This window comes from Panthera pardus, unplaced genomic scaffold (genome assembly GCF_024362965.1).
Source record: "Panthera pardus isolate Hobbes unplaced genomic scaffold, ASM2436296v1 HiC_scaffold_24, whole genome shotgun sequence".
In the NCBI taxonomy this organism is placed as follows: domain Eukaryota; kingdom Metazoa; phylum Chordata; class Mammalia; order Carnivora; family Felidae; genus Panthera; species Panthera pardus.
The window spans coordinates 108475102-108502463 of NW_026526810.1; the positions used below are offsets into that span (position 1 = coordinate 108475102).

General features: G+C 36.7%; 1 protein-coding gene across 9 annotated transcripts in view; it reads left to right on the forward strand.

Annotated features, from left to right (window-relative positions):
* PCNX1 (pecanex 1) overlaps positions 1-27362 on the forward strand; it is a 169750-nt gene that overhangs the window by 116537 nt on the left and 25851 nt on the right. For all 9 annotated transcript variants that reach the window (XM_019451368.2, XM_019451370.2, XM_019451369.2 and 6 more), the window contains 10 exons: positions 6376-6485; positions 6871-6976; positions 9872-9964; positions 10612-10762; positions 16214-16355; positions 17066-17243; positions 19867-19975; positions 20858-20987; positions 23787-23845; positions 25432-25647. In XM_019451368.2, the coding sequence (XP_019306913.2) occupies positions 6376-6485; positions 6871-6976; positions 9872-9964; positions 10612-10762; positions 16214-16355; positions 17066-17243; positions 19867-19975; positions 20858-20987; positions 23787-23845; positions 25432-25647 (1294 nt within the window). The remainder of the gene's footprint in view (positions 1-6375; positions 6486-6870; positions 6977-9871; positions 9965-10611; positions 10763-16213; positions 16356-17065; positions 17244-19866; positions 19976-20857; positions 20988-23786; positions 23846-25431; positions 25648-27362) is intronic.

Below are 27362 nucleotides of genomic sequence, written 5' to 3' on the forward strand. Positions count from 1 at the left end.
AAAATGTGTAGGCACAAGCACGAGGACTGCAATTTAAGATAATTCCAGTAAAAATTTATGCAGCGAGATTTAATGTCATTATTGGTTTAGAAGGATCTGGATGAGCCTTAATTAGCTCCATCAGGGGCACCTGGGTGGCTCAGTCAGTTGCGCATTGGACTCTTGATTTCAGCTCAGGTCATGATCTCATGGTTTGTGAGATCCAGCCCCGCATCAGGTTCAGCATTGACACTGAGGAGCCTACTTGGGATTCTCTCTCTCTCCCTCTCTTTCTGCTGTTGCCTTGCTTGTGTACTCATGCTCTTTCTCTCTCTCTCAAAATAAATAAAATTAATTGAAGATTATCACCAAGTTGTAAACATAAAAAATTTAAATTTCTTGTAAACAACTCTTAAAATTTTTTTTTTTAAGTTTCTTTATTTTGAGGTGGGGGGAGGGGCAGTGAGGGAGGGGGAGAGAGAGAATCCCAAGCAGGCTCCGCACTGTCAGCACAGAGCCCAATGTGGGGCTCAAATCCACGAGCTGTGAGATCATGACCTGAGCTGAAATCAAGAGTCTGATGCTTAACCGACTGAGCCACCCAGGTGCCCCAGATTTCTTGTACACAACTCGTAACCCATGGCATTATTATTATTTTTTTTTATAATTAATGCAAGATAATCAGAGAATGATAGGGTTGCAAGGACTAAGAAAAGTGCCTCATGGTATCCTTTCTTGCATCATTTATTCATTTGCATTTAGGGAGTATTTACCGTGTGCCCAGTACTGTGCTAAACACCATTTCCTGCTTTTAAGTTGCTTATATGTTAGCTATGATTCATGAGTCAGCCAGCACTTTCAGTAGAGGATGAGGAAGGCTATGAAAACAGAGTGGTACAGGTACAGAAGTTAAGATACTACCTTATTCAATCAAAAGGGATTAAAGATAATTTTCCAAAGACAGACAAATATAAATTAGCTAATAATTTGACAGACAAATAGAAATTTGTTAGTTGAGACAAGGGATGAAGAGCCATGGAGTTGTAAAGAAAGTGTGTTATGTACAGGAAACAGCAAATAATTTGGAATTGCTGGAGGTTTGGGTACATGCAGAAAGATGGCTTCGGTAAGGCTGGAAAGGAAAGCAATGGCTGCATTATGAAATATCTTTTATCCTGAACATTTTGGGGTGGAAATGAAAGGCCATCCGAATATTCAAGGTAAGGTAAAGAAATGATCAGTGTTGCATTTCAGAGAGATTACTTGGTCTCTGGTGTGAAGGAGATTGAAATATAAGCAGGAAGGATCAGAAGTGGGTCAGTTGTATTGCAATCTTGAAATTAAGAGGGACCTAACTAAAATTGGATTTAGTGAATATATTTAGGGACTCTATGGATAATGAGAAAAAAGAAGAGGGTCCAGTATGACTTCTGGGTAGGATCTGGCTTGAACAAATGGTTAGATAGAGATACTTGTGCCTAAGATTACAAATCTTTGAGTTTAGCAAGGAAGGTGGTTGTTTATGTATGTGGACAGATTTATTTGTTGATATTTATGGGGTATCTAGAGATGCATAGTAGGAAGTGATATGAAGAGAGGTTTGAGGTAATGGTTAAAAGATTTAGAATTCATTAAAGTGTAAATAAAGACTGCTAACCTGGATTGATACAAGGAAATAGATGCAAATAGAACCCTGGGAAATGCCGGTATTTAAGTGATGGATAGAACAGAATCCCACAAAGGAAACTTCAGAGGCAATATTGTCTGAAAAAAAGCTTTTATTGCATTTGGCAGTTAATAGGTGATGGGTGACTTCAATAAAACAGCTTCTTTGGTGTTTTGGCTGAGGAAGCTAGATTAATATAAGCTTGAGTTTGCAAAATATTAAGGATTAAGGTAAGATACTTTTTAAAAGCTTTAAAAAAATTTTTTTTTTCGAGAGAGAATGCGTACACATGTGAGCTGGGGAGGGGCAAAGAGAGAATCCCAAGCAGGCTTCCTGCTTTCAGCACAGAGGCCAAAGTGAGGCTCGATCCCACAGACTGAGATCAGTGAAGTGAGCTGAAATCAAGAGTTGGATACTCAGCCGACTGAGCTACCCAGGTGCCCTGTAAGATACTCTTTCTAAAATATAGTTGGGAAATTTTTACATAGTGGAGGTTGTTTCCAAGTTTTTATATTTATTTATTTATGTATATTAATGTTTATTTTTGAGGGGAGGGGCAAAGAGAGAAGGAGACACAGAATCCGAAGCAGTGTCCCGGCTCTGAGCTGTCAGCACAGAGCCTGATGCAGGGCTCCAACCCACCGGCTGTGAGATCATGACCTGAGCCAAAGTCGGATGCTTAACTGACTGAGCCACCCAGGCACCCCTCAAGTTTTTATTTTTTAGAAAGATCTAAGACTTGATTACATTTATAAGGGGAGAGGGAAAACCCAGTAGAGAGGGAAATACTTGATGGGGCTAATCCCAGGAAGCAATTAGAGGCAAGGAAATCCAAATGCAAGCTTCTCCCAGGTGTACTGCCTGTAAACCATCCTGGTGTAAAGGTTTTAGATCTGTGCTTTGAGTCCTGTTTTGGAAACTGAGTCGTTTTGGAAACTGACTACAACTGTGAAGTTGCAGTCACAGCAGTGCGATAACTTTTCTAGCCCAGTGCACAAAGGGCTGTTTAACTATAATTATCTAGCAATTAGAAAACTGCAAACCAGAACCTTGTATCCTAAAGGCAGGCAGGAAGATAAATTATTTTCCTTCGTTATTGGATGTGGTGTTTCCATTAGACATTTTACTTTTAGGTGTCACCCATTACAATAAACCTGCAGATTTAAAACAGAGTTTTAGGTGCTAATATGGAATGATTTTCAAGAGAAACCATTTGTTTTTTTTCAAGATTTATTGAAGTATAATTGACAAAATTGTAAGATACTAAAATTGTATGTGATATTTGATACACATACACATTATGAAAGGATTTCTCTCATCAAGTTAATTAATACATTTATCACCTCATATCTTTTTTGTGTGTGAGAGCATTTAAGTTCTACTCCCAGCAAATTTCAATTATATAATACAGTGTTATCAGGTCTAGACCTGTTACACAGTAGAGCCTTAGACCTTACCCTTTTTAAAAAAAGATTTTGTTTATTTTTATTTAGTTTTTTAATTGAGGTATAATTGACATATATCATTATATTAGTTTCCAATGTATATTTGATATTTGTATGTATTGTGAAATGATCACCACAGTTAGTCAAGTTAACATCTTTCAGCACACAAAGGTTTTTTTTTTTTTTTAATTTTTTTTTTTTTTAACGTTTATTTATTTTTGAGACAGAGAGAGACAGAGCATGAATGGGGGAGGGGCAGAGAGAGAGGGAGACACAGAATCCGAAGCAGGCTCCAGGCTCTGAGCCATCAGCCCAGAGCCCGACGCGGGGCTCGAACTCACGGACCGCGAGATCGTGAGCTGAGCTGAAGTCGGACGCTTAACCGACTGAGCCACCCAGGCGCCCCTACAAAGGTTTTTTAATGTATATCCTGATGAGAGCTTTTAAGACCTTCTCTCCTAACAACTTTCAAACACACAATGCTGTGTTATTAAATATAGTTACCACAGGGGTGCCTGGGTGGCTCAGTTGGTTAAGCATCCAACTTCAGCTCAGGTCATAATCTCATGGTTCGTGGGTTTGAGCCCCATGTCGGGCTCTGTGCTGACAGCTCAGAGCCTGGAGCCTGCTTCAGATTCTGTGTCTCCCTCTTTCTCTGCCCCTCCCTCACTCATGCTCTGTCTCTCTCGCTCTCAAAAATAAACATTAAAAAAAATTAAATACAGTCACCATGGTTTATATTACATTTTCATGACTTACCCTATAACTGGAAGTGTTCATACCTTTTTACCTGCACTCATTTCTGGCACCCTCCATCTAGACCTTTATTGAAAGTTTGTACTCTTTTACCAACCTGTCCCTATTTCCCCCAATCCCTGGCAGCCACTTTTGTATTATGTTTCTATAAATTCCACTTTCTGCTAAAAAAAAAAAAAAAAATACACACACACACACACACACACACACACACACACACACACACACACACACCATGCAGTGTTTGCCTTTGTCTGGCTTATTTCAATTATTATAATGCCATCCACTTTCATCCATGTTGTTGCAAATGAAAAGATTTTCCTCCTTTTTAAGGTTGAATAATATTCCTGAATGTGTGTGATTGATATATATATATCACATTTTCTTGAGTGTGTGTGTTTTCAATAAAAAGGAAGGTAATGTATTTCTTTTAATCAGAAGGAAGGTATATGCCCCATAATGGATGTTTCCTTTGTGCTTTAAAAACACACACAAACACACACAGGCGCCTGGGTGGCTCAGTCAGTTGGTGTCCAGCTTCGGCACAGGTAATAATCTCACAGTTCACAAGTTTGAGCCCCGCGTTGGGCTCTATCCTGACAGCTTAGAGCCTGGAGCCTGCTTCGGATTCTGTATCTCCCTCTCTTGCTGCCCCTCCCCCGCTTGTGCTCTGTTTCTCAGAAATAAACATTAAAAAATATTAAAACACACACACACATACCAATGACTTGTATGTATAGACATAGAATAATTATGGAAGAATATACAAGAAATTGACAACAATAGTTGCTTCTAGGCAGTTAGACACATTGGGAGACATCACTGCATGCCTTTAGAAATGGTTTTCCTTTTTATCTATTCATTAATATGGACTTTTACATTATTATTTTCTGATTTCTGCTTCCTTGTGTTACTCTTCCATTTTTCCTTGAACTTTCTAGCTCATTAAAAGCTAAATTTGGGGGTGCCTGGATCAGACGCTCAACCAACTGAGCCACCCAGGCACCCCTAGTTTTAATGTTTAGTAAAGTTTTTCTTGTATATATTTCAAAGAGTCAGGTATTTCTACAAGACTTATCGCTAGGAACAAAAATCTCCTACCTGTTTATCCCTGCCTCAGAGTTACCACTTTCAGTTCTTTGAGCTGATTCTTTTGGTATTTACCTCTCTATGTTTAATTAACTAACTCACACTTCTTATATTTTGTCAAATTTTAGGTATTACCCATGGACTGTGCTTTATGGCCATTGTAGGCTTAACTTATCTTTCACTTCTCACCTCACATCTCTACCTTACGGTCTTCCTCATCTCTCTTGTACACCTCATATGTTTCCCTTATTATCACTGTGCAAATGCTATTCCTACATAACATTTTGTTCTCTCTTTTTCTTTTTTTCCTTAGTATTTATCTCTCTTTCATTCTCAAACTCTTCTATATTGTTTAACTTCCTTCTCAGCAAATCCAGAATCTGGAGGTTCAGTTCCTGGCTCTACCACTTAACAAATTACTTGTATCCTCTAGAAGTGCCTAAGTTTCTCACCTATGAATTGGGGAGCAATAGAACATATCTTCAAGGATGGTAGTGAGAATTGTTTAAGAAATACTTAGCATAGATCTAAGAATGGGGCTTGACACATAATGTTCAATATGATGCTAATGATATTTTGATGTGGCCATTAAAAAAAGGTCTGTATGTTATGATATGTAATAATTTTCAAGACTGTTATTAAATGGGGTGGGGGGAGGCAAGTTGTATAATAAAATACAATTTGGATTTCCACTCCTACCATTCTCCCTTCTTGAATCCCCAGAGAAAGAAGAAGGAATAGAGTGCTGTTTACATCATAGGCCATACTTAAGAACTTCTAACTATTCCTTTTATCAGTATTATCTACTGTCTGCCAATTCCCATGCCAGTAGACTCCAGAGATAATTGCAGTGAGCAGACATGACATGACATATCCACATCCACGTTTGGTTGGCTTTAGAAGCTAGCCTTTGCATTATTTATTATGGGGAATATGGAGTTCATTATTCAAGAGCACTGAATGCCTACTCAACTTTCTGGAAGATATAATGGCATATTATGAGCAAAAGTATCAGGACAAAAGCACACCAGTGCGAATATTCTTCTGTACCTAATGTGTTGTACCATCTGTTGCCTTTTCCCTGATTTATTATTATATATAATCAAACATGTGGTGTACCAAGTTACTTGGTATTTCTAAAGGGAGAACATAGCTTACCATAAGCTTAATACCACTTAAAATATGAAAGAATTGGACAGCAAGACATATCAGAAGCAAATGTATTATTCCTATCTGAAGGTGATCTAGTTAGCTAGATTCTAGCTCATTAAAAAATAATAAATCTAAATTTATGTGGAATAAAATGCAATTAATAATATAGCTGACAAGTTTCTGTTGAATTTAATTATCTTCCTCCAAAATACTGACATAAAAGGACTGTATGATAGATGATAAGTGAGAAGCAGATTTTTCTGTGAAACTTTTTTTTTCCCCCAACAGGATTCTTGGGATGGCCAGCATATTCCAGTACTTTTCTCCATTTTTTGTGGTTTATTAGTGGCAATATCCTATCATCTCAGTCGACAAAGCAGTGATCCCTCTGTACTTTTGTAAGTAAAATCAATTGTTACCGAATTAAAGAAATAGAAGTTCACATTTCTTTCAAGTTTAACTTTCCCACTGCCTTGTCAAAGTACCGTTCACTTAATCTATATTAAGTTTCAAATATATTAACTTTGGAACATTCTAGCCAATTTGGCTGAGAATATTTGTTAGCGTTTTCTTTCCTAAAAAGTATTAAAACTATATTTTAATAAAAATTCTCATTGTATGCTTATTTATAACATCTTAAATTTTTTAGGCATTTTCATTTGCTAATGACTAAATGTACTTGAAACACTTCATTTTTTATCATAAGTTTCATTTGCCTTTAAGTACTGGTTTTCAGGTTATGAATGTATTTCTTATTATTTTTTCATTTTTTAAAATTTCAAGCTCTTTGGTGCAATCTAAGATTTTTCCAAAAACAGAAGAGAAAAATCCAGAAGATCCTCTGTCTGAAGTAAAAGATCCACTGCCTGAAAAACTTAGAAATTCTGTTGTAAGTCTTAACTTTTTACAATCACCTGAAATATGTAAAGTTTAGACAGTTCATCATGTTGTCTCATGAAGGCCTTTTGTAACTGGGAGAAAATGTTTGTATAGTTGTATGTTGTTGATTACCTTTATGTCAGATTTTAACCTGTTAATGAAATGCTCATTCCTCCAAGTTTGTTTCTATGTAATTAAAACAGTGTGCTAAGCATTCATTTTCAGATTAGGTGAAATGAAGTAATTTCATTGTTTATAGAATTCTTAATCCTATTCAGGTTAAACTGGGATTTGAAAGATGAGTATTAACATAAATCAGATTTTGTGTTGTTCTTGTTGTTAAAAACTATGTCCTTGTAAATCATCTGCTAGTCATTTAGTGTATTTTCTTTCTCAAGAGCAACCTGAAAAGTGTGTGTGTGTGTGTGTGTGTGTGTGTGTGTGTGTGTGTGTGTGTGTGTGTTTATTTTTCAGATTGAAGGGGAGAGCAATTATCTGTACTAATTAAATATATTTAAGAAAATATGGTAATTTAAAAATTTTCTAATTTAGTGAATTTATGTATTAGTAATTATCAGCTTTATGGAGATAGCATAAAACATTCTTTTTCTGTTATTTTAGATTATTTCCATTTGTGAAAAACTGTATTTATATCAGTCATGAGTTATACTACTTACCTTTACTGAACTTGAGCTGTTAACACATTCTTCAGAAAACTTTAGAAGTACAAAACTGCCTCACAATAGAATTCAGTTTTTTCTGGCTTTAGTTTCCATGTTGTCAAAGGACATTTCATGTTAAATATAATAGGATATTTCTGAATCTCTGACAGGTGTGAGGTGGTATCTCATTGTGGTTTTGATTTGTATTTCCCTGATGATGAGTGATGTTAAGCATTTTTTCATGTGTCGGTTAGCCATCTGGATGTCTTCCTTGGAGAAGTGTCTATTCATGTCTTTTGCCCATTTCTTCACTGGATTATTTGTTTTTTGGGTGTTGAGTTTGATAAGTTCTTTATAGATTTTGGATCCTAACCCTTTATCTGATATGTTGTTTGCAAATATCTTCTCCCATTCTGTTGGTTGCCTTTTAGTTTTGCTGATTGTTTCCTTTGCTGTGCAGAAGCTTTGTTTTTTTGATGAGGTCCCAATAGTTCATTTTTGCATTTGTTTCCCTTGCCTCTGAAGACATGTTGAGTAAGAAGTTGCTGCGGCCAAGATCAAAGAGGTTTTTGCCCGCTTTCTCCTCGAGGATTTTGATGGCTTCCTGTCTTACGTTTAGGTCTTTCATCCATTTTGAGTTTATTTTTGTGTATGGTGTAAGAAAGTGGTCCAGGTTCATTTTTCTGCATGTCAGTGTCCCATTTTCCCAGCACCACTTGCTGAAGAGGCTGTCTTTATTCCATTGGATATTCTTTCCTGCTTTGTCAAAGACTAGTTGGCCATACACTTGTGGGTCCATTTCTGGGTTCTCTGTTCTGTTCCATTGATCTGAGTGTGTCTGTTTTTGTGCCAGTACCATACTGTTTTGATGATTACAGCTTTTGTAGTACAGCTTGAAGTCCAGGATTGTGATGCCTCCTGCTTTGGTTTTCTTTTTCAAGATTGCTTTAGCTATTCAGGGTCTTTTCTGGCTCCATACAAATTTTAGGATTATTTGTCCTAGCTCTGTGAAGAATGCTGTTGTTATTTTGATAGGTATTGTATTGAATATGTAGATTGCTTTGAGTAGTATTGACATTTTAACACTGTTCTTCTTATACTGGTGCATGGAATATTTTTCCCTTTTTTTTTTTTTTTTATATGTCTTCAATTTCTTTCATAAGCTTTCTATAGTTTGCAGTGTATAGGTTTTTTACCTCTTTGTTTAGATTTATTCCTAGGTATTTTATGGTTTTTGGTGCAATTGTAAATGGGATTGATTCCTTGATTTCACTTCCTCTTCATTGTTGGTGTATAGGAATGCAACCAATTTCTGTGTATTGATTTTATACCCTGCAACTTTGCTGAATTCATGAATCAGTTCTAGCAGTTTTTTTGGTGGAATCTTTTGGGTTTTCCATATAGAGTATCATGTCATGTGCAAAGAGTGAAAGTTTGACCTCCTCCTGGCCGATTTGGGTGCCTTTTATTTCTTGTGTTGTTCGATTGCAGCGGCTAAGACTTCCAATTGTTGAATAACACTGTTGAATAACAGTGGCAAGAGTGGACATCCCTGTCTTGCTCCTGACCTTAGGGGGAAAGCTCTCAGTTTTCCCCCATTGAGGATGATATTAGCATTGGGTCTTTCATATATGGCTTTTATCATCTTGAGGTGTGATCCTTCTATCCCTACTTTCTTGAGGGTTTTTAATAAGAAAGGATGCTGTATTTTGTCCAATGCTTTCTCTGCATCTATGGAGAAGATCATATAGTTCTTGTCCTTTCTTTTATTGATGTGATGTATCACATCGATTATTTTGTGGATATTGAACCAGCCCTGCATCCCAGGTATAAATCCCACTTGGTCGTGGTGAGTAATTTTTTTAATGTATTGTTGGATCCGATTGGCTAATATCTTGTTGAGAATTTTTGCATCCATGTTCATCAGGGAAATTGGTCTATAATTCTTTTTAGTGTGGTCTCTGTCTGGTTTTGGAATCAAGGTAATGCTGGCTTCATAGAAAGAGTTTGGAAGTTTTCCTTCCATGTGTGGAACTAGCTTAATTTCCTTGGTATTGCAGTATTAAACCAAGATATCAGGAAATTGAAGAAGAAAAGACTTATAGCCAATTGTTATGTATAAGAGCTATCTAGAAGAATAGGGTCAATGAAAAATTATTTCTTATATTTTGCCAGTTGGGAATAAAAAATACATATTTTTAAAATTTTATGTAATTGTTGGCTAATTCTGTTTTCTTCCACAGAGTGAGCGTTTACAATCTGACCTAGTAGTATGCATTGTAATTGGTGTGCTGTATTTTGCTATTCATGTAAGCACGGTGTTCACAGTGTTGCAGGTAAGGAATCATCTTGATCTTTTGATTGGGGGAAAATAATTTTGTTTAGGCTAATTTTTTGATTATAATATTTGTCCATAATGCTGAAATATATGATGTTTTGTTTGGTTTTAATAACAAATATTTATTTTCTCATGGTTTCTCTGAGTCGTGAATCTGATTATAATTGTAGCTCAGCTAGATGGTCCTAGTTCAGGATATGTTATGATGCTGCAGTCATTTGGGGCTGCCATCAACTGAGGCTATTAGTAGGACTTATTTCTTTACTGATCATTGGCCAGAGATCTAAGGTCCTTTCCATGTGCCCTTACCATTAGCTGCTTGAGTATCCACACAGAAGGGCAGCTGGTTTTCCCCAGAGCCAGTGATCCTAGAGAGAGAAAGCCCAAGACATCATTTAGTAATTGATGTCGGATGTGACATACCACCACTTTTCTCTGTATCGGTGGATCGTATGGGGCAACGCTGGTACAAGTTTCAGAAAAACTACATAATAAAACAATGTAAAATGTTGACAGATTTTAGTTCTTACCTTCTCAAATTGACTTTGCTATTTTCTATTAATAAGTAGAAATTGGACTGACACATTAGGAATTCTATGGTTCTCAAAATCACTTTTAATTTTCTCAATTTTATTCTTCTTTTAGCCTGCTCTCAAGTATGTGTTATATGCATTGGTCGGCTTTGTAGGTTTTGTAACCCATTATGTGCTGCCTCAAGTTAGAAAACAGCTACCATGGCACTGTTTTTCTCACCCTCTGCTGAAGACAGTGGAGTATAATCAATACGAAGTTCGGAGTAAGTATTTCATTAATACTCCTCTCTGTTTAATATTGTGGATTTTTTTTTTTTTTTTTTTTTTTTTACACTTTAACGGAGACCATTAAATAAGTATCATTAAGTAACACTGTGGCTTGTGTTTATTATACTTATATTTGAAGCTGTGATGAGTCAAACCTTTTTCAGGATGCTTTAATTTCAGTTGAAGGATAAATGTCAATGCTACCATCCCGGCTTCCACAGAATAAAATTTACTTCCTCTCTGTATTGTTCTTCATAGACCTCTCATTGACAAATCCTTCTGTGCATGTTTGTGGCTTCTCTTTCCAGTCCTTACCCTTTCCTTACATCTTTTCTATGTACAGGCAACCCAGTCCTCCTTAAGATTTCTATTTGAAATATTTTTAGCTCAAAGCATAGGGGGAATAGAGAGAATTTTGTTCCTCTTTCCACCAGAGACACTATGTCCTACCAGAGAAAGGTAGGAAAGAGTTGATGAGATGAAAAGAAATTTAAAACATTTGTAATTGGGGGCGCCTGGGTGGCGCAGTCGGTTGAGCGTCCGACTTCAGCCAGGTCACGATCTCGCGGTCCGTGAGTTCGAGCCCCGCGTCAGGCTCTGGGCTGATGGCTCGGAGCCTGGAGCCTGTTTCCGATTCTGTGTCTCCCTCTCTCTCTGCCCCTCCCCCGTTCATGCTCTGCCTCTCTCTGTCCCAAAAATAAATAAAAAACGTTGAAAAAAAATTAAAAAAAAAAAAACATTTGTAATTGTTCTTACTTGCTCAGATTTTGGGGTAAAGCATAAAATGACTCAGAAAGAGGTAGAAGGCCAGTCCACTTTAAATCCTGACTTGTCTTTCCTATTGTAAGTATTTGGTCTTTCTTCATTGGCCCCATGACTTGCAATATCCCATACTTGCTCGTTTTAGGGAAATAATAAAAGTTCATAACTATGTCATCATTCATTATATCAATGATTAAACAAACCAGTGGTTTTTCCTCAAACCTTTTTTTCAGTTAATGAATTACTATAAAGAGTAAATTCTTCAATTGTTTGAAGATAAATTGTTTAGAGAGCTCTGAAGCCTTTGGAAGTTTTCTATTACAAACTTAACTTTGCATTTTCAAAGCAAATTTCTCGGGCCTTTTAGTAGAATTGCTTAGAGCATCATGGGACTGAAACCTTGGTGACCAGTTTGATCCTGAAGAGATAATGAAACATTAACCTGTAGGCTGCAGTAATGGCATTGTGCATACTTCTTATGTGTTCTTTTAATAAGGGACAATGACATGGGGCACCTGGGTGGCTCAGTCGGTTGAGTGTCTGACTCTTAATTTCGGTTCAGGTTATAATCTCCTGATTGATGGGCTTAAACCCCGCGTCAGGCTCTGTGCTGACGGTGCGGGGCCTGCTTGGGATTCTCTCTCTCCCTCTCCCTCTGTGTGTGTCTGTCTGTCTGTCTCTCTCTCTCTCTCTCTCTCTCTCTCTCTCTCCCCCTTCCTTTCCCTTCCTCCTTCCTTGTCCCTCCTCTTCTCTCTCTCTCAAAATAAATTTTAAAAATTAAGAGAAAATGACATAAAGCTGTATGACAATCTGTACTGGTTCTTTCATACAGTCAGTAAAAGAACTTAGTAGAATGATGTATTATTTTCATAGTGAACTGTTAGTATTGCTTTCATATACAAAAATAGCAAGTGTATCCAATTTGTTTTGAAGAGCAGTTTTCCTTACAGTAAGTCATTGATCATAATTATTTCTTTTTTGATCTTAACAAAATATTTAGTCTAAAGTTTTATAAATTTTGAATCAGTATAACATGTTTGACTTATTGAAAGCACTAGGTATTAGCAAAGTTTATTTCTTTTCACTTCTATTGACTTTAGCAATGGAAAGAAAAAGATTATTCATTAGAACATTTCCTGAAGCCAGCTATGTTTTCAGATAGCTAGAGAACCTTATTTTAAATCTTTCAGTTTATCCTAGATACTTTCCCCAATGAAATAAGGTGAAAGTACTCTAAAAAACATTACTGACAGTGCAATGACTTCTATGAAGTGTGTGAATCTAAAACATATCATACTTTCATACATGTTCTGAGATGTACATAAGATACACACACATACATATGCCCGTACACACACATGTACCTTAAGATTTTAAAAACAGATAATTTTAATAGGTCATTTATTTCTTTTCCGGAAAAAGGGCAGTCTCATAATCTTACTAACTTTTCTCCAGAAGTTATAGGCATAAATGAGAAAAAGTTATGGTTAAAAACTGAGGTTTCAAGAATTAAAATTTATTTTAAAAAAAAAAATTTTTTTTTAATGTTTATTTATTTTTGAGACAGAGAGACACAGCATGAGCAGGGAAGGGGCAAAGAGAGAGGGAGACACAGAATGTGAAGCAGGCTCCAGGCTCTGAGCTGTCAGCACAGAGCCCGACGCGGGGCTCGAACCCACGAACTGTGAGATCATGACCTGAGCCGAAGTCAGACGCTTAACCGACTGAGCCACCCAGGCGCCCCAAGAATTAAAATTTAAAAGGAAATTCGTCTAAAAATTTTTTAAGTTTATTTAGAGAGGGAGAATGAGCAGGGGAGGGGCTAAGAGAAAGGGAATTCATATCATTCCAAGCAGGCTATCTGATGACAGTGCAGATCCCAATGCAGGGCTCAAACCCACAAAGAGATCATGACCTGAGCTGAGATCAGAGCCACCTAGCGCCCCTCATCTAAATTTAAGTCACATCTAAGTTGCAAAACTGAACGTGTATCAGAATTCATAGAAGTTGGCAAGTGATTGAAATACTGGATTTCTTACATTATTTATTTATAGCCGAGACAAGTTTGTGCTGTAAGATTTTCCTTTCACGTCACTTTGCCAAACTATCGGCATACCTGGAAGATATTGCTGGTTTGGTTGTGGACCACTGCAATAAAGTGAATATCACAATATAAAGCAAGACAAGTCAATTTTTTGGTGTCCCAATGCATATAAAAGCTATGTTTACCCTGTAGTCTAATTAAAGTGTGCCAAGAGCATTCTGTCTAAAAAGACAGTGCACATACCTTTTTAAAAAAATTCTCTTGCCAAAAAATGGTGACCGTCATCTGAGCTTCCAGCGAGTTGTAATCCTTTTGCTAGTGGAGGCCCTCACCTCAGTGTTGATGGCTGCTGACTGATCAGGATGGTGGTTGCCAAAGGTTGGGGTGGCTGTGGCAATTTCTTAGAATAAGACAACAATGATGTCTGCTACATCAGTTGACTCCTTTTACGAGTGATTTCTCTGTAGCATGCTATTTGATATCATTTTACCCACAGTGTAAGTAACTTCCTTCAAAATTGGAGTCGTTCTCCAAAATCCTACACTGCTTTATCAACTATGTTTACGTAATATTCTAAACCCTTTGTTGTCATTTCAACAGTCTTCACAGCATCTTTACCAGGAGTAGATTCCATCTCATGAAACCACTTTCTTTGTTCATCCGTGGGAAGCAGCTCCTCATCCATTCAAGTTTTATCCTGAGACTGCAGCAGTTCAGTCCCATTTTCAGGCTCCACTGCTAATTCTAGGTCTCTTGCTATTTCTACCACATCTTCAGTGACTTTCTCCACTGCAGTCTTGAATCCTCAGGGTCATCCATGAGTGTTGGAATCAACTTCCAAACTTCTGTTAATATTGATATTTTGACCTCTTTCCACGAATTGCAAATGTCCTTAATGGCATCTAGAATAGTGAATTCTTTCTCAAGGTTTTTCGGTTTGCTTTGCCCAGATCCATCAGAGGAATCAATGTCTATGGCAGCTATAGCCTTATAAAATGTATTTCTTAAATAAGACTTGAAAGTCAAAATTATTCCTTGAATCCCCATGGGCTACAGAGTAGATGTTGTTTGCAGACACTGTCAATGAGCAGTAGTATTTTTTTTTTAATTTTTTTAATTTATTTTTTTGAGAGAGAGACAGCAAGCTGGGAAGGGGCAGAGAGAGAGAGAGAGAGGGAGACAGAATCCGAAGCAGGCTCCAGGCTCCAAGCTATCAGTACAGAGCCTGACATGGGGATCGAACTCACGAACTGTGAGATCATAACCTGAGCCTAAGTTGGACACTTAACTGAGCTGCCCAGGTGTACCCCAACGAGCAGTACTATTTTTGAAAGAAATCTCTTTTTCTGAGCAGTAGGCCTCAACATTGGACTTAAAATATTCAGTAGACTATGTCATGAATACATGTGTCATCCAGGCTTTGTTGTTTCACTTGGAGAGCACAGGTAGAGTAGATTTAGCATCATTCTGAAGGGCCCTAGGATTTTCACAATGGTCAGTGAGCATTGGTGTCAACTTAGAGTCATCAGCTGTGTTAGCCCCTAACAAGAGAGTTTTGAGGCTTTGTAGCCAGGCATTGACTTCTCTCTAGCTATGAATGTCCTAGATGGCATCTTCTTCCAATAAAAGGCTATTTCATCCACATTGAAAATCTGTTGGTTACTGGAGCCATCTTCATGAATTATCTTAGCTGGATCTTCTGGAGAACTTGCTGCAGCTTCTACATATGCACTTGCTGTCTCACCTTGCACTTTCATGTTGTGGAGATGGCTTCTTTCCTTAAACTTCCTGAACCGACCTCTGCTGGCTTCAGACTTTTCTTTTGCAGCCTCGTCACCTCTCAGCCTTCCCAGAATTGCAGAGCGTTAGGACCTTGCTCTGGATTAAGTTTTGGCTTAAGGGAATGCTGTGGCTAGTTTGATCTTCTATGCAGACCACGCAGACTTTCTCCATGTCAGCAATAAGGCTGTACTTTCTTATCATTCGTACATTCACTGGAGCAGCGCTTTTAATTTGCTCCAAGAACTTTTCCTTTGCAGTCACAACTTGGCTAATGCTTGGCACAAGAGGCCTAGCTTTTGGCCTGTCTTGGCTTTCAACACGCCTTCCTCATGAAACTTAATAATTTCTAGCCTGTGGTTTAAAATGAGAGATGTGTGATTCTTCCTTTCACTTGAACATTTAAAGAGCATTGTAGAGTTATTGGCCTAATTTTAATCGTAAGGAATAGAGAGGCCCGAAAGGAGGGAGAGAGGTGGGGGAACAGTGGATCAGTGGAGCAGTCAGAGCACACACATTTATTGGTTACGTTTGCCATCTGACATTGGTCCAGTTTTTGTTATCCCCAAATACAACAATAGCATCAAAGGTCACTGATCATAGATCACTGTAACAAATACAATTATAATGAAAAAGTTTTAAATATTGCAAGAATTACCAAAATGTGACAGATGCTGTTGGAAAAGGGTGCTGATAGACGTGCTCAGTGCAGAGTTGCCACAGACCTTCAATTTGTAAACAAAGAAAAAAACCAAGAAGAACCCCAGTATCTGCCAAGTACTGTAAAGTAAAGCTCAATAAAATGAGGTATGCCTGTATTTTGTACACTAGATGATGTGATCTTCTTACATTGCCTTGTTAGATGCAGCCACTATGATGTGGTTTGAGAAACTTCATGTGTGGCTTCTTTTTGTGGAGAAGAATATCATCTACCCATTGATTGTTCTTAATGAACTTAGTAGCAGTGCAGAGACCATTGCTAGTCCAAAAAAACTGGATACAGAGTAAGTACAGTACTCCTCTCATCTATGTTTAACCACTAGCGGCTGTCATAGGCAGTGTCTTCAGACATTGATCAAGTAACAAATAATTGAGTGTCATTAGTGCAGTGCACTGTAAGATAAAAAAGTGAGGTGAAATTCCTGAACATCTGTTCCTGCTCTTGTATATCACTACTCTAGACATCTTATTGTCAACTAATATTTTATGAGAGAACATTTATTGAATAAGGTTCATTTCTGTTATTAGATGGTCAATTTGAGAGATGTCTGTTTTTGTGTACTGTGTAAACCAGACTATGTAGGTGGTCACTTGCCTATACGGTCATCGTATAGGCCTACACACTAGACTAGGTACGTGTTGTTGGGTAAGCGTTAATACATGTTTTTTATGTGCTAAATGCTATTACTATTAAAGCAATACAGATATTAAGAAACTGGAGAACCATATATTAGAAATGCAATGCTGTTATTTATTTTTTTAAGTGTGCTTATTTATATAAAGAAATAAGAATCATAATACATATTGTTAAAAGGGAATATAAGAGTTTATTTTAGGATGTGATTTGCTTGGTGTATAAATCATTTTTAGAAGTTCACTTTGGATGTAAATGTATCGTAAGCATAGTAAATGAAATAGTGATTTTTCTGAAGTTAGTAGATTTTCTGAAGTTTTCAGCCATTGATTGATGAGTTGTGCTTTCTTTATCTTATAGATTAGGTGCTTTAATGATCACCATTGCTGGTCTGAAGTTGCTACGATCCTCTTTCAGCAGCCCTACATATCAGTATGTCACAGTCCTCTTCACTGTGCTCTTTTTCAAAATCGACTATGAAGCGTTTTCAGAGACCATGTTGTTGGATCTCTTCTTCATGTCTATACTCTTCAACAAGGTAATTTGTCACTGAAAGGAATATCCCTATCGGTAAAAAGTAGCTCCCTAAGTAATATAGCATTTAGTGAGGATTCTGCTTGCATTCCATTTGTTTCACTGTCTTTTAAGTAATATCTTTCTTCAATCAACCAGTCATTTAGAAACATAGTAGAATCCCTAACCAATGTTACTCACTATGATCCATAAAAGACGTGTTTCTTGTTATATGGCTAGGAAGATAAGATTAAGTTATATAGAAAATTTAGAGAAACACCACTAGCTGTGTATTTTTAAATCCATAGGATCTTCCAAAAGTGGATGTGGTTTTGAATAATCCTAGAAATAGATGTGGTAATAATTGCACTGGGCTGTGGGCTGCTAGATAGATGGAGGGAGGAAATAACCTGATAGCTGAATGAAGATGGTAAATACTGAAGGCAGTGAGGCCGTGTGGGAGGAATCAGAAATTAGTTTCATGGTGACATTTGCAGAATACTCTGAAAATTACAAAATGCTTCTGAGATTTATTATCCACCCATAAGAGAGGTACTTTTAGTCCTTTTACAAATGAGATGACAAAATATGGGTCTTCTGCCTCCCATTCCAAGAATCTTTTTGCTGAACCATACTACCTTTCTCAATGAAATAAGTTGTGCAATCAAATTATTTATAAATTAGAGTTTAGATTTCATGTTAACGCTGACCACATACAAAGGACTTTGACATATATTATCCCATTTGATAGGTAACAGAGAGCTGAAGCATATGAGCAGCTACAAAACACAATGAAAGCCCAATTTTAGGCAAGTTAGCCTGGTCAGCTACATTGGGATGACTTGGGGAAGAGAGAACCCAAAGGTATGGAGAACAGTTTAAGAGACTGTGACAGTAATTGAGATGTGATAGAGGTCTAACCTAGGATGGGAATAGTACAAGTGGTAAACGTTAATCTGAACAGGTTTTAGTGATAGTCCATTTCAAAATATTGTGCTAAATGTTGTACTAAGTAGCTTCTAGAATATTGCAGTATTATGTTTGCTCGGTCACTAATTTGTATGCATTTTTATCATTTATTTCCTCTTCTCGTGAGCATGGGTAACCAAAGGAGGAAGCCAGAAAGTTAATCAAAGAATTGTTTGTATAAAGAAGCATGTGGTTTCTCACAAATTTAAATATTTAGACTGGAAATTGTAGGGCATCTTAGTATACTGTTGGGGGAAAAAGTGAAAGTTGCAATAAAATAGAAACAGTCTTTGAAATAGTCTTAACTTGAATTAGTTTGGATTTTCTTAATACGTTCATTTGTTAAGCAAATTGTTCTTGAGAGCATACAGTGTTCCACAGCTGTTCTAGATGCTGAGGCTACATCAGTGAACAAAATAGAGAAAGCTCTGCCCTTAAGGGGTTTGCATTAGTAAGGTTAGGTGATAGAATTTAACAATGATAGTAAGCAAGTAATTTTTAAGAGATTTCTAGATATAGTTTTTAAGATATCATTGTAAGATGCACCATCAATTTAATAATCTTACAAGAAAAAAATTACTATGAATGTATACAGAAATTTTTATCCACTACCCACTTATCCATGTAATTGCGTATCATTTTTTCCTCAGTGTTACAGTCAAAATTTGAGTTCAGTCTGTTTCATATTTAGAATCTGAAGTTTTCTGAATCACTGCTTTTAGACCATGAATAATGGCATCTTGATAATACACACACTGCTTTTACTTCCTGACATCCTGATCACGTTAGTATCAAGGATTACCGGCATAAATTTGAGTCACGGAGAACAATGCAGGAGTTCATCTGCTTTTTCTAATTGGTTGAAGTTGAGGTTTCTTTTTTTTTAATTGGGAGTTAAACAGGTTCATTTGCAAATTAACTGAAATCGTTCAGTTAATTGAGGTGCTTGATGCCTGAATCATGGCACCAAGTTAGTCTGAACCTCTTGTTTTTAAGATTCTGTGTCTGTTTTGTGAATTGGACCTTGCATTGCCTGCCATGCAGAGGCAATTTTGGACAAACACAGTAATTCTGTTTCAGTGTTGAAGACGTGTTCAACAACAAAACAAATACTAATTTACATAAAATTAAAACGTGTGTTGTGTTTCCATCGACCATACCAATTGAGGTTATGATCAGATGCCTAATATGCACTACTAAATCCTTAGGCGAATAGGCAGTGACAACTGTATTACAACTTTATTTCCTGCCTGGCTGGTTTCAAATTTCTTCTGACATTGCATTTAAAACATACTCTGTTTCCAAAGCACTACAATTTGAGGAGAATGTGTCTTAGGGATAAAAATATGTATGAATTACTTAAGCTTTGCAAACATCTAAATGTCCTACCTTTTTTTAATTCTGCTCAAGGTAGTAGTAATATAGCCAATAAAGGGCATAGAATTTTTTTTAACAGATGAAACACAAATCCATAAATCAGCTAGCTGTCTTTACTTAAGTATATATTCAGTGTTTTGGCAGTTGATTTATCTTTTCCTTTTATGCAAATAGCAGATATTTTCTTATAGGAAAAAAGTGCCATTTTCTTATAGGAAAAAAATACATTTTAAAGGTCTTTCATTTTCTAATTCAAATATCTGATAAGTTTTTTACTGATTGTTTTTCTTTTCCTCCTACAGCTTTGGGAACTCCTTTATAAATTGCAGTTTGTGTACACTTACATTGCCCCATGGCAAATTACATGGGGTTCTGCTTTCCATGCTTTTGCTCAGCCCTTTGCAGTACCCCGTATCCTTCCAATAAAAGTTGTATAAGAAAGGGCGGTCATATCCTTATTGTGAATGTTGGTTTATAGACATTTAAATTACTAGGTGGTAAATTATCAAATATTCTCAGTGCTTTGGGTGCACCCACAGATCATCTGAACATGAGGACAGTATTAAAGTTTTATAATTAATGCTGATTTAAAATTTTATGTTTACAGATATGAGTACTTTTAATAAATACAAGATGTTTAGAAATATTTTTTAAATACTTATTTGAGAGAGAGAGAGAGTTAGAAAGATAAAATATATCCCAAGCAGGCTCCGCATTGTCAGTACAAAGCCTCATGCGGGACTTGAACCCACAAACCGTGAGATCATTACCTGAACCAAAACTAACAGCAGACGCTTAACTGACTGAGCCACCCAGGCACCCCTAGAAATATTTCTAAATGAAGATTACAAACATTTTTCATAATCATGATTGTAATTTAACTATGTCTAAAATTTTCTAATCTCATCATTTCTTAAAAGTACTTTCTAAATAAAAGTAAAGGTTAGTGACTACGTGGATAGAAATACAGATTTTTTGTTTGTGTAAATTTTAGTTTTATCTTGTGGAAAATTAAAGCCAGCATCTTTATCCCAGGGTAATATATGGACTTTTCCCAAATACGTATTAGCAGATGTTTATTTGATTCCCTTCAAAGCATCACGCCAGGCTGTACTATCCTGGCTTGTCTTCCTACTTGTACCCCCTTATATTGTCCAGTGACACCCTCTTCTGTATTCCTGTGACAAACTTCACATTGTTTTCATTGCGGTAATGGCAATGTGTTTGTGAGATGTATTTGTGTGTGAGTGCTCACTCAAATGAATGTTAAAGTCCTTAACCAGCTTTTTATAGATTCAGCCATGTTGTTTGTTCAGGCTGCTGTATCGGCCTTTTTTTCTACTCCACTAAATCCCTTTCTAGGAAGTGCAATATTCATCACTTCGTATGTTCGACCTGTCAAATTCTGGGAGAGAGACTATAAGTGAGTACAATAAAGCATTTGAAAGCCAATTTTATCTATTTTTTACTAGGAAAAACTATCAACAGCATTATCCTAAATGTTTCCTGGTTAATAATTTTTGTGTTGAAATATGTTGCTAAAACTTTATAAATACTCTTGAAGTTTCAAAATCACATAAAATTAGAAGAGTCAGAGTAACTGTTCTATATTTTCTCTGCCATTTTTCTTGAGATTTTTTAAAAACCTAGTTCTTGGTGAACATATTCCTTTTTCTGTCTTTTTTCTTTTAATGCTATTTCTTAGAGTTCCACATTAATACAGCTCTGAAACTTTATGCTATACAATGTTATGTCATTATAGCAGTCATAACTAGTTATCTCATAGTTTCCTGAGAAATATCTATTTGTAGAGCTAAATTTTCTATAGATTACATCTGGTTTCTCATGAGCAGAACTTTTTAATGACCATCTCTGTGCATAAAGTATTTTCTCCATTTAGATTTAGTTTCTTTGGCTAGCTGTTTCATCTGATGCCTGCTAACTATCCTTACGTGTAATCTCTCCAAACTTACTTTCTTTCTTTCTTTCTTTCTTTCTTTCTTTCTTTCTTTCTTTCTCTCTCTCTCTCTCTCTCTCTCTCTCTCTCTCTCTTTCTTTCCTTCCTTCCTTCCTTCCTTCCTTCCTTCCTTCCTTCCTTCCTTCCTTCCTTCCTTCTTTCCTTTTGGAAAGATTATCCAAAAGGGGAATTACTGAGTCACGGAACCCAAACATTTTAAAGGCGTTTAACATGTATTGACATTGATTCAAAAAGAGCTTATACTAATTTGTAATTCTATGGGCCATCTCCATGACTGCCTCTTTTCTTTCTACACTTTCACACATCAGTGCACCTAATAGGTGAAAATAGTGGTCTCACCTTTTAAACAGTGGAATAGCTTGTGGATTGGAAGCTTTTGCTCTGGTCTTTTATCTAAAACCACACTTGGTGTTTCTCTTTTTGATGAATTTCTGTGTTACTGATGTTCTCAGGCAATTTAATTTTGGTCCAAAATACTGTCTGTGGCAGCAGTTTTGGTCTCAGAACCCCTTTACTCTCTTCACGGTTATTGAAATGTCAGAAGTTTTTGTTGACACAGGATTTATCTACAGATACTTACTGTGTTAGAAATCAAAACTCAGAAAAATTCAAATGTTTATTAATTAGTTTAACAATAGCAACAATAAACCCATTATGTGTTAATATAAATAACAGTTTTTAATGAAAATTACTGTAATTTCTATACCAGCAAAAAAATCAGTGAGAAGAGTGTCACTGTTTTTGTAGTTTTATAAATCTCTTTAATGTCTGGCTCAGTAAAAGACAGCTGGATTCTCATAACTGCTTCTGCAACCAATCTGTTGTTGCAATATGTTGTTTTGGTTGAATTATATGGAGAAAATCTGGCCTCGCACAGACACATAGCTGGAAAAGAAAGAAGTATTTTAATAGCCTTTTTAAACAATTGTGGATATTTCTCTTTGATCTTTCACTAGAAGTCGACACATGGTAGTTTCCTAAAGATTAGCTGCAATATGGAATCTTAAAACCATTATCTGTTGTTGGGGAAGAAGAATTTCCTCTACCCTTCAAGATCCTTCTAGCTCAACTAAGAATCAAATTGACATGAGACAGATGAACAGGAGAAAATCAAATTTAATAGTGTGCATATGTGGAATCCACACAGATGTGGAAATTCCAGAGACATGTAGCGTGATACTTACATGAGCTAAGGAGAGAGGTAAGGGTCTTAGGATACAAAGGGGAGGAGATCATTAATAAGAAGGTGAAAGGAGGTGTAAGGAATGTGTTTGTTGGTAAGCTATCAAACTCATTATAGTAAATATACATTTTCCCAAATTCTGATTTTTGCTGAAAAACTTGAATTTTGTTATTGGCAACAGGACAGACTCACTTTCTTCATTTTTGAGAAATGTCTCTCAAGTATGCAAGTCTGAATAATCACAATAAAAGTGATGTTCCATGAAAAAAAAAAAGTACCAAGTGCAGCTTGCAATTCAAACAGTGGCACAAATGCAATCCCTTGAGACAACCATCACACAATATGAAAAAGACCTATGCTGAGGAGGTGTGATTTAATAAAACTAATTTTTTTATTGCTTCATTAAAGACATTTTCAATTGAAATGTGAATTTTTGGTTTATTGTTTTTTCTTGTGCATGTGTGGCAGTAAAAAATACAGTTTGATACTAATGCTTTGATTCAAGTTGAAGTGCTGGTAGTCATACCCACCGTTACTTTTGCACCATCAATGCACTTGTCGACTGGTGAAAAAAGTCAGTAACAGCTCAAGATTGTTATGAAAATCATTTTGATCTGGAAAACTGCCTGAAAGGGTCTTGAGGCCCCTGCTTCCAGTTCTGTGGACCACATTTTAGGAACGACTGTTCTAAAGAACACTGTACCATTGGACATTAATAGATGTACCTTCCCCTTGCAAAAATGTTTCATGCACTGTATATCTCTAAGAACTATATATGGTACACATTTTTAATCAATTTTTTTTTTTGCATTAAACTCATTAATGTCTTTCTACCCACTGTTCAATTTAACATGTTAGGAGATAACTGCTGTGTTTATGTATAATGAAGGTGGGAGAGTAAAAAACCTTACCCCTAAACTACACTACTGAGGAGTTTTAGCAATATGCCAATCATAGATTTTTCTCAGAGATATACATAAAGTGATAATACTTAACTTCAATTATATGGTTTTCTCCTTTTTAATTAAGGCTTAGTAAAAATGTTGTTTTGCCCTCTTCAGCACAAAACGAGTGGATCATTCGAATACCAGATTGGCTTCCCAGCTTGATAGAAATCCAGGTAAAAGTTCCATTTGTGAGTAAAGAAGCAAGTCTAAGAAATGTGTTATTTATATATATTTCGCTTCCTAACTGATTGGGAATCCTCTGTCAGTTCCAAATTGTCATTTCCCAAAGAGTATACAGTAAAACCTTGGTGTGTGAGCATAATTCATTCCAGAAACATGCTTGTGATCCAAAGCACTTGTATATCAGAGTGAATTTCAAGAACCATTGGCTCAGTTGTGATCATGTGACATTTGGCGTCATGTACTGCTTATATCGTAAGACCTCTCTCGTTTATCAAGTTAAAATTTATTAGAAATGTTTGCTCGTCTTGTGGACTACTTGCAGAATAAGTTACTCATGGTCCAAGGTTTTACTGTCTATCCTTTGCTTTTTGTTCTGCTTTAGCAAAGTATATGTGAATTCGAGTATCTACAATGTATATACCCATCTTTTATAAAGTGCACTTTAAGAATGCTCAGAGGAATTAAAAATGCCATTGAAAGGTATTGTCTTCCAGAGGTTAAAAAGTAGAACAGTTAAAGTAAAACTGGTCAAGTGTATCAAAGAATATGCAATCTGACCAATAGGTATATTTATTAATATATTTGCTTCCCCTGCTTCCCTGAATATTTAGGTAAATATTCATTTAATTTCATTTAGTTTATTGTGTATAAAGATGTCATGTGAGGGAACCATTCAAGACAGAGCTTCAGTACGTGGTATTTGGGTGGTGGTACCATTATCTAAAGTCTGGCTCCTTAGTTTTGTCATTGGGGAAACATCCTTTTGTCAGCCCATCTGTTAGTAATTGGACACATAGAGGGTGAATCTCACTAATCCAACTGTAAGAAATTAACCAGGATTCCAATGTATTAATTTAATAAAAGAAATCTAACTCAAAGGTAGACTGAAGTATTTGTATCCATTTGACTCTCAGATTCCTTCAAATACTCTGTCTACTTGAGAAACCTAATTAATAATCAAATGGTTTTTGTAACTCTAAAATTGGATTACGTAGGACTAGTTACTTGATAATAACGACTGTTGTCACCACATACTGGTAGATAAAACAGCCATCTCAGCTCTATGTGCTTGGAATACGTCCTTGTGTAAGGAGCTTGGAATTCTCATGATGCAAATGATGCCATTGTGTATGTTAAAAAAGGCCAAATCCTGAATTAATATGCATGCTTTTTTTTTTAACTTTAAAAAAATGTTTTAAAGATTTTATATTATTTTTAAAGTTTATTTATTTATTTTGAAAGAGACAGAGCACAAGCAGGGGAGGGGCAGAGAGAGAGTCCCAAGCAGGCTCCATGCTCAGTGAGGAGCCCCGATGCAGGGCTCAGTCCCACCTGAAGTGATGTCAAGAATTTGGGGCTCAGCTGACTGAGCCACCCAGGCACCCCTGTAACTCTAAATTCTGAACCTCTTCTCATTACCCTGTTTCATTTTTAAATAGAAATTGTTAGGGTATTAATATTATTTTTCTTGTCAAAAAAAATTTCCCTAACTAGAAATTAGCTTTAATATTTTTAACAATCTTGTTGACGTGACAGATGTAGGGTAAAGTGTAACATTTTTAATCCCTTCTTACAGGATCAGATGACAACAATCTGAATTCCATCTTTTATGAACATTTAACCAGATCCCTACAACACAGTCTCTGTGGTGATTTGCTCCTAGGACGGTGGGGAAACTACAGTACGGGGGACTGTTTCATTCTTGCCTCTGACTACCTCAATGCATTAGTACACCTTATAGAGATAGGCAACGGGCTAGTCACTTTCCAGCTGCGGGGACTTGAATTCAGAGGTAAGACATTCACCTCTTATTTCTATTGGGTTTTATGTGTTTACATCTCAGATCAAAAATCAGCATAAAATTAGATCCTTAGTCTTCAGAATTGTGGAATGAAAAGAGTTGTTAAAAGAACAATTTTTAGATACTCTTCCAAATTTCACATTTAGAGAAGAATCTTTTTTTTAAGTTTATTTATTTTGAGAGAGAAAGAGAGATGCATATAAGCACAAGTAGGGGAGAGGCAGAGAGAGAATCCTAAGCAGGCTCCACTCTGTCAGTGGAGAACCCCAATGCAGGACTCGAACTCATGAACCATGAGATCATGCCCTAAGCCAAAATCGAGAGTTAGATGCTTAACCAACTGATTCACCTGGGTGCCCCAGAGAAGAATCGTTTTTGTGGTATGCCAAAATATGTAAAGGTAGCATCATTTGTGTATAACTGACTATGTTCCTGGTGATGTTGAGTTTCTGTTGCTTTCTGCTTGCTGTCTTGTCATTTTCTTTGTGAGAAGTTGCATATATTTGTGAGATGGCTAGCAGCATCTAGAATGCTGTATTGTGTGAGGCATAGAGTACCCAACCAGGTGCTTTCAGGTAGACACCATGCCTTTGTCCTCAACAAATGTTTGTTTTGAAGTGAAGCTCCCATAACATCAAAACAGTTTTAAAGGGAACAAGTCAATGGCATTTAGTGCATTCACAGTGTTGTACAACTATTAGAGTAGGCAGTTGGCTAGGTTCAAGCAGGGTGCCTGGAGGTCAGTAAAGAAGAAGCCAGGGCTGGCTGGCTGGAAAGTCAGAGGCCTGTCCTGGCAGGATCTCAAAACAAAGCCACAAGAAGCCCAAACAAACCAGATATGCCCAAGATGACTGACAAAATAGGCCAGTGACCCCTGACCAAATATGAAAAAAAAGTGTGAAACCTTGCTTTCAAGAAAACCCCACCTCAAGTAGTGAATATTCCTCCCCCAAGTTAACACCTGTCATTAAGTGATAGAAACCCAACCCCCTGCAGGTGCAGGTCTCTTGCTCATTCTCTGTCTCTCTCTTTTGCATTTGCCCACTCAAATCTCATGGGTGTACTTCTGCTTTAATGAACTTTCTTGTGTTGCTCATGTGCTGTGTTGTGCCTGTCCTCGAATTCTTTGTGGTGACAAGACCAAGAGCCTTCAGCCACATCTTTGGGACATGTTGGGTCGAGGCCTCAGGACCTGGAGTCTCCCCGTTTCATCCATCTACACAACCATCACCTCTGTCTTGTTCAAAGCATTGTCATCACCACAAATAAAACCTCACACCCATTAAGCGGTTACTCCCTATTCCCCTACCAGCCCTCAACAATTTTGTATAACGACACATGAAGCTGTTTCTACACAGAAAATCATGTGTTCAGAAACATACCAACTTGATGTTATCAACTGCTATAAGTTGAATATTTTGTAAACATGAATAGAAACTTGTTTTATAGGAATTGAGGAAAGTCATATTAATGTGTAGCTTTTCAATCTAGGGAACATTTGAACTTGAGAGTTTTTAGAGAGAACATCCAAGCTGTGTTTTGATCTACTCTAAGAAGTGCCTTGCATGCTTTTGACTTGAAATGGGAAATAAGAAAGCATTTGACTAGATAGAGGATCAAATCAGGTTTATGCCCTATAGCTTTATTTCCACCCTGGTATTGAATCAGAAGGTTTGGACCTTTGTTAGGTAATATCTTTGCTAATG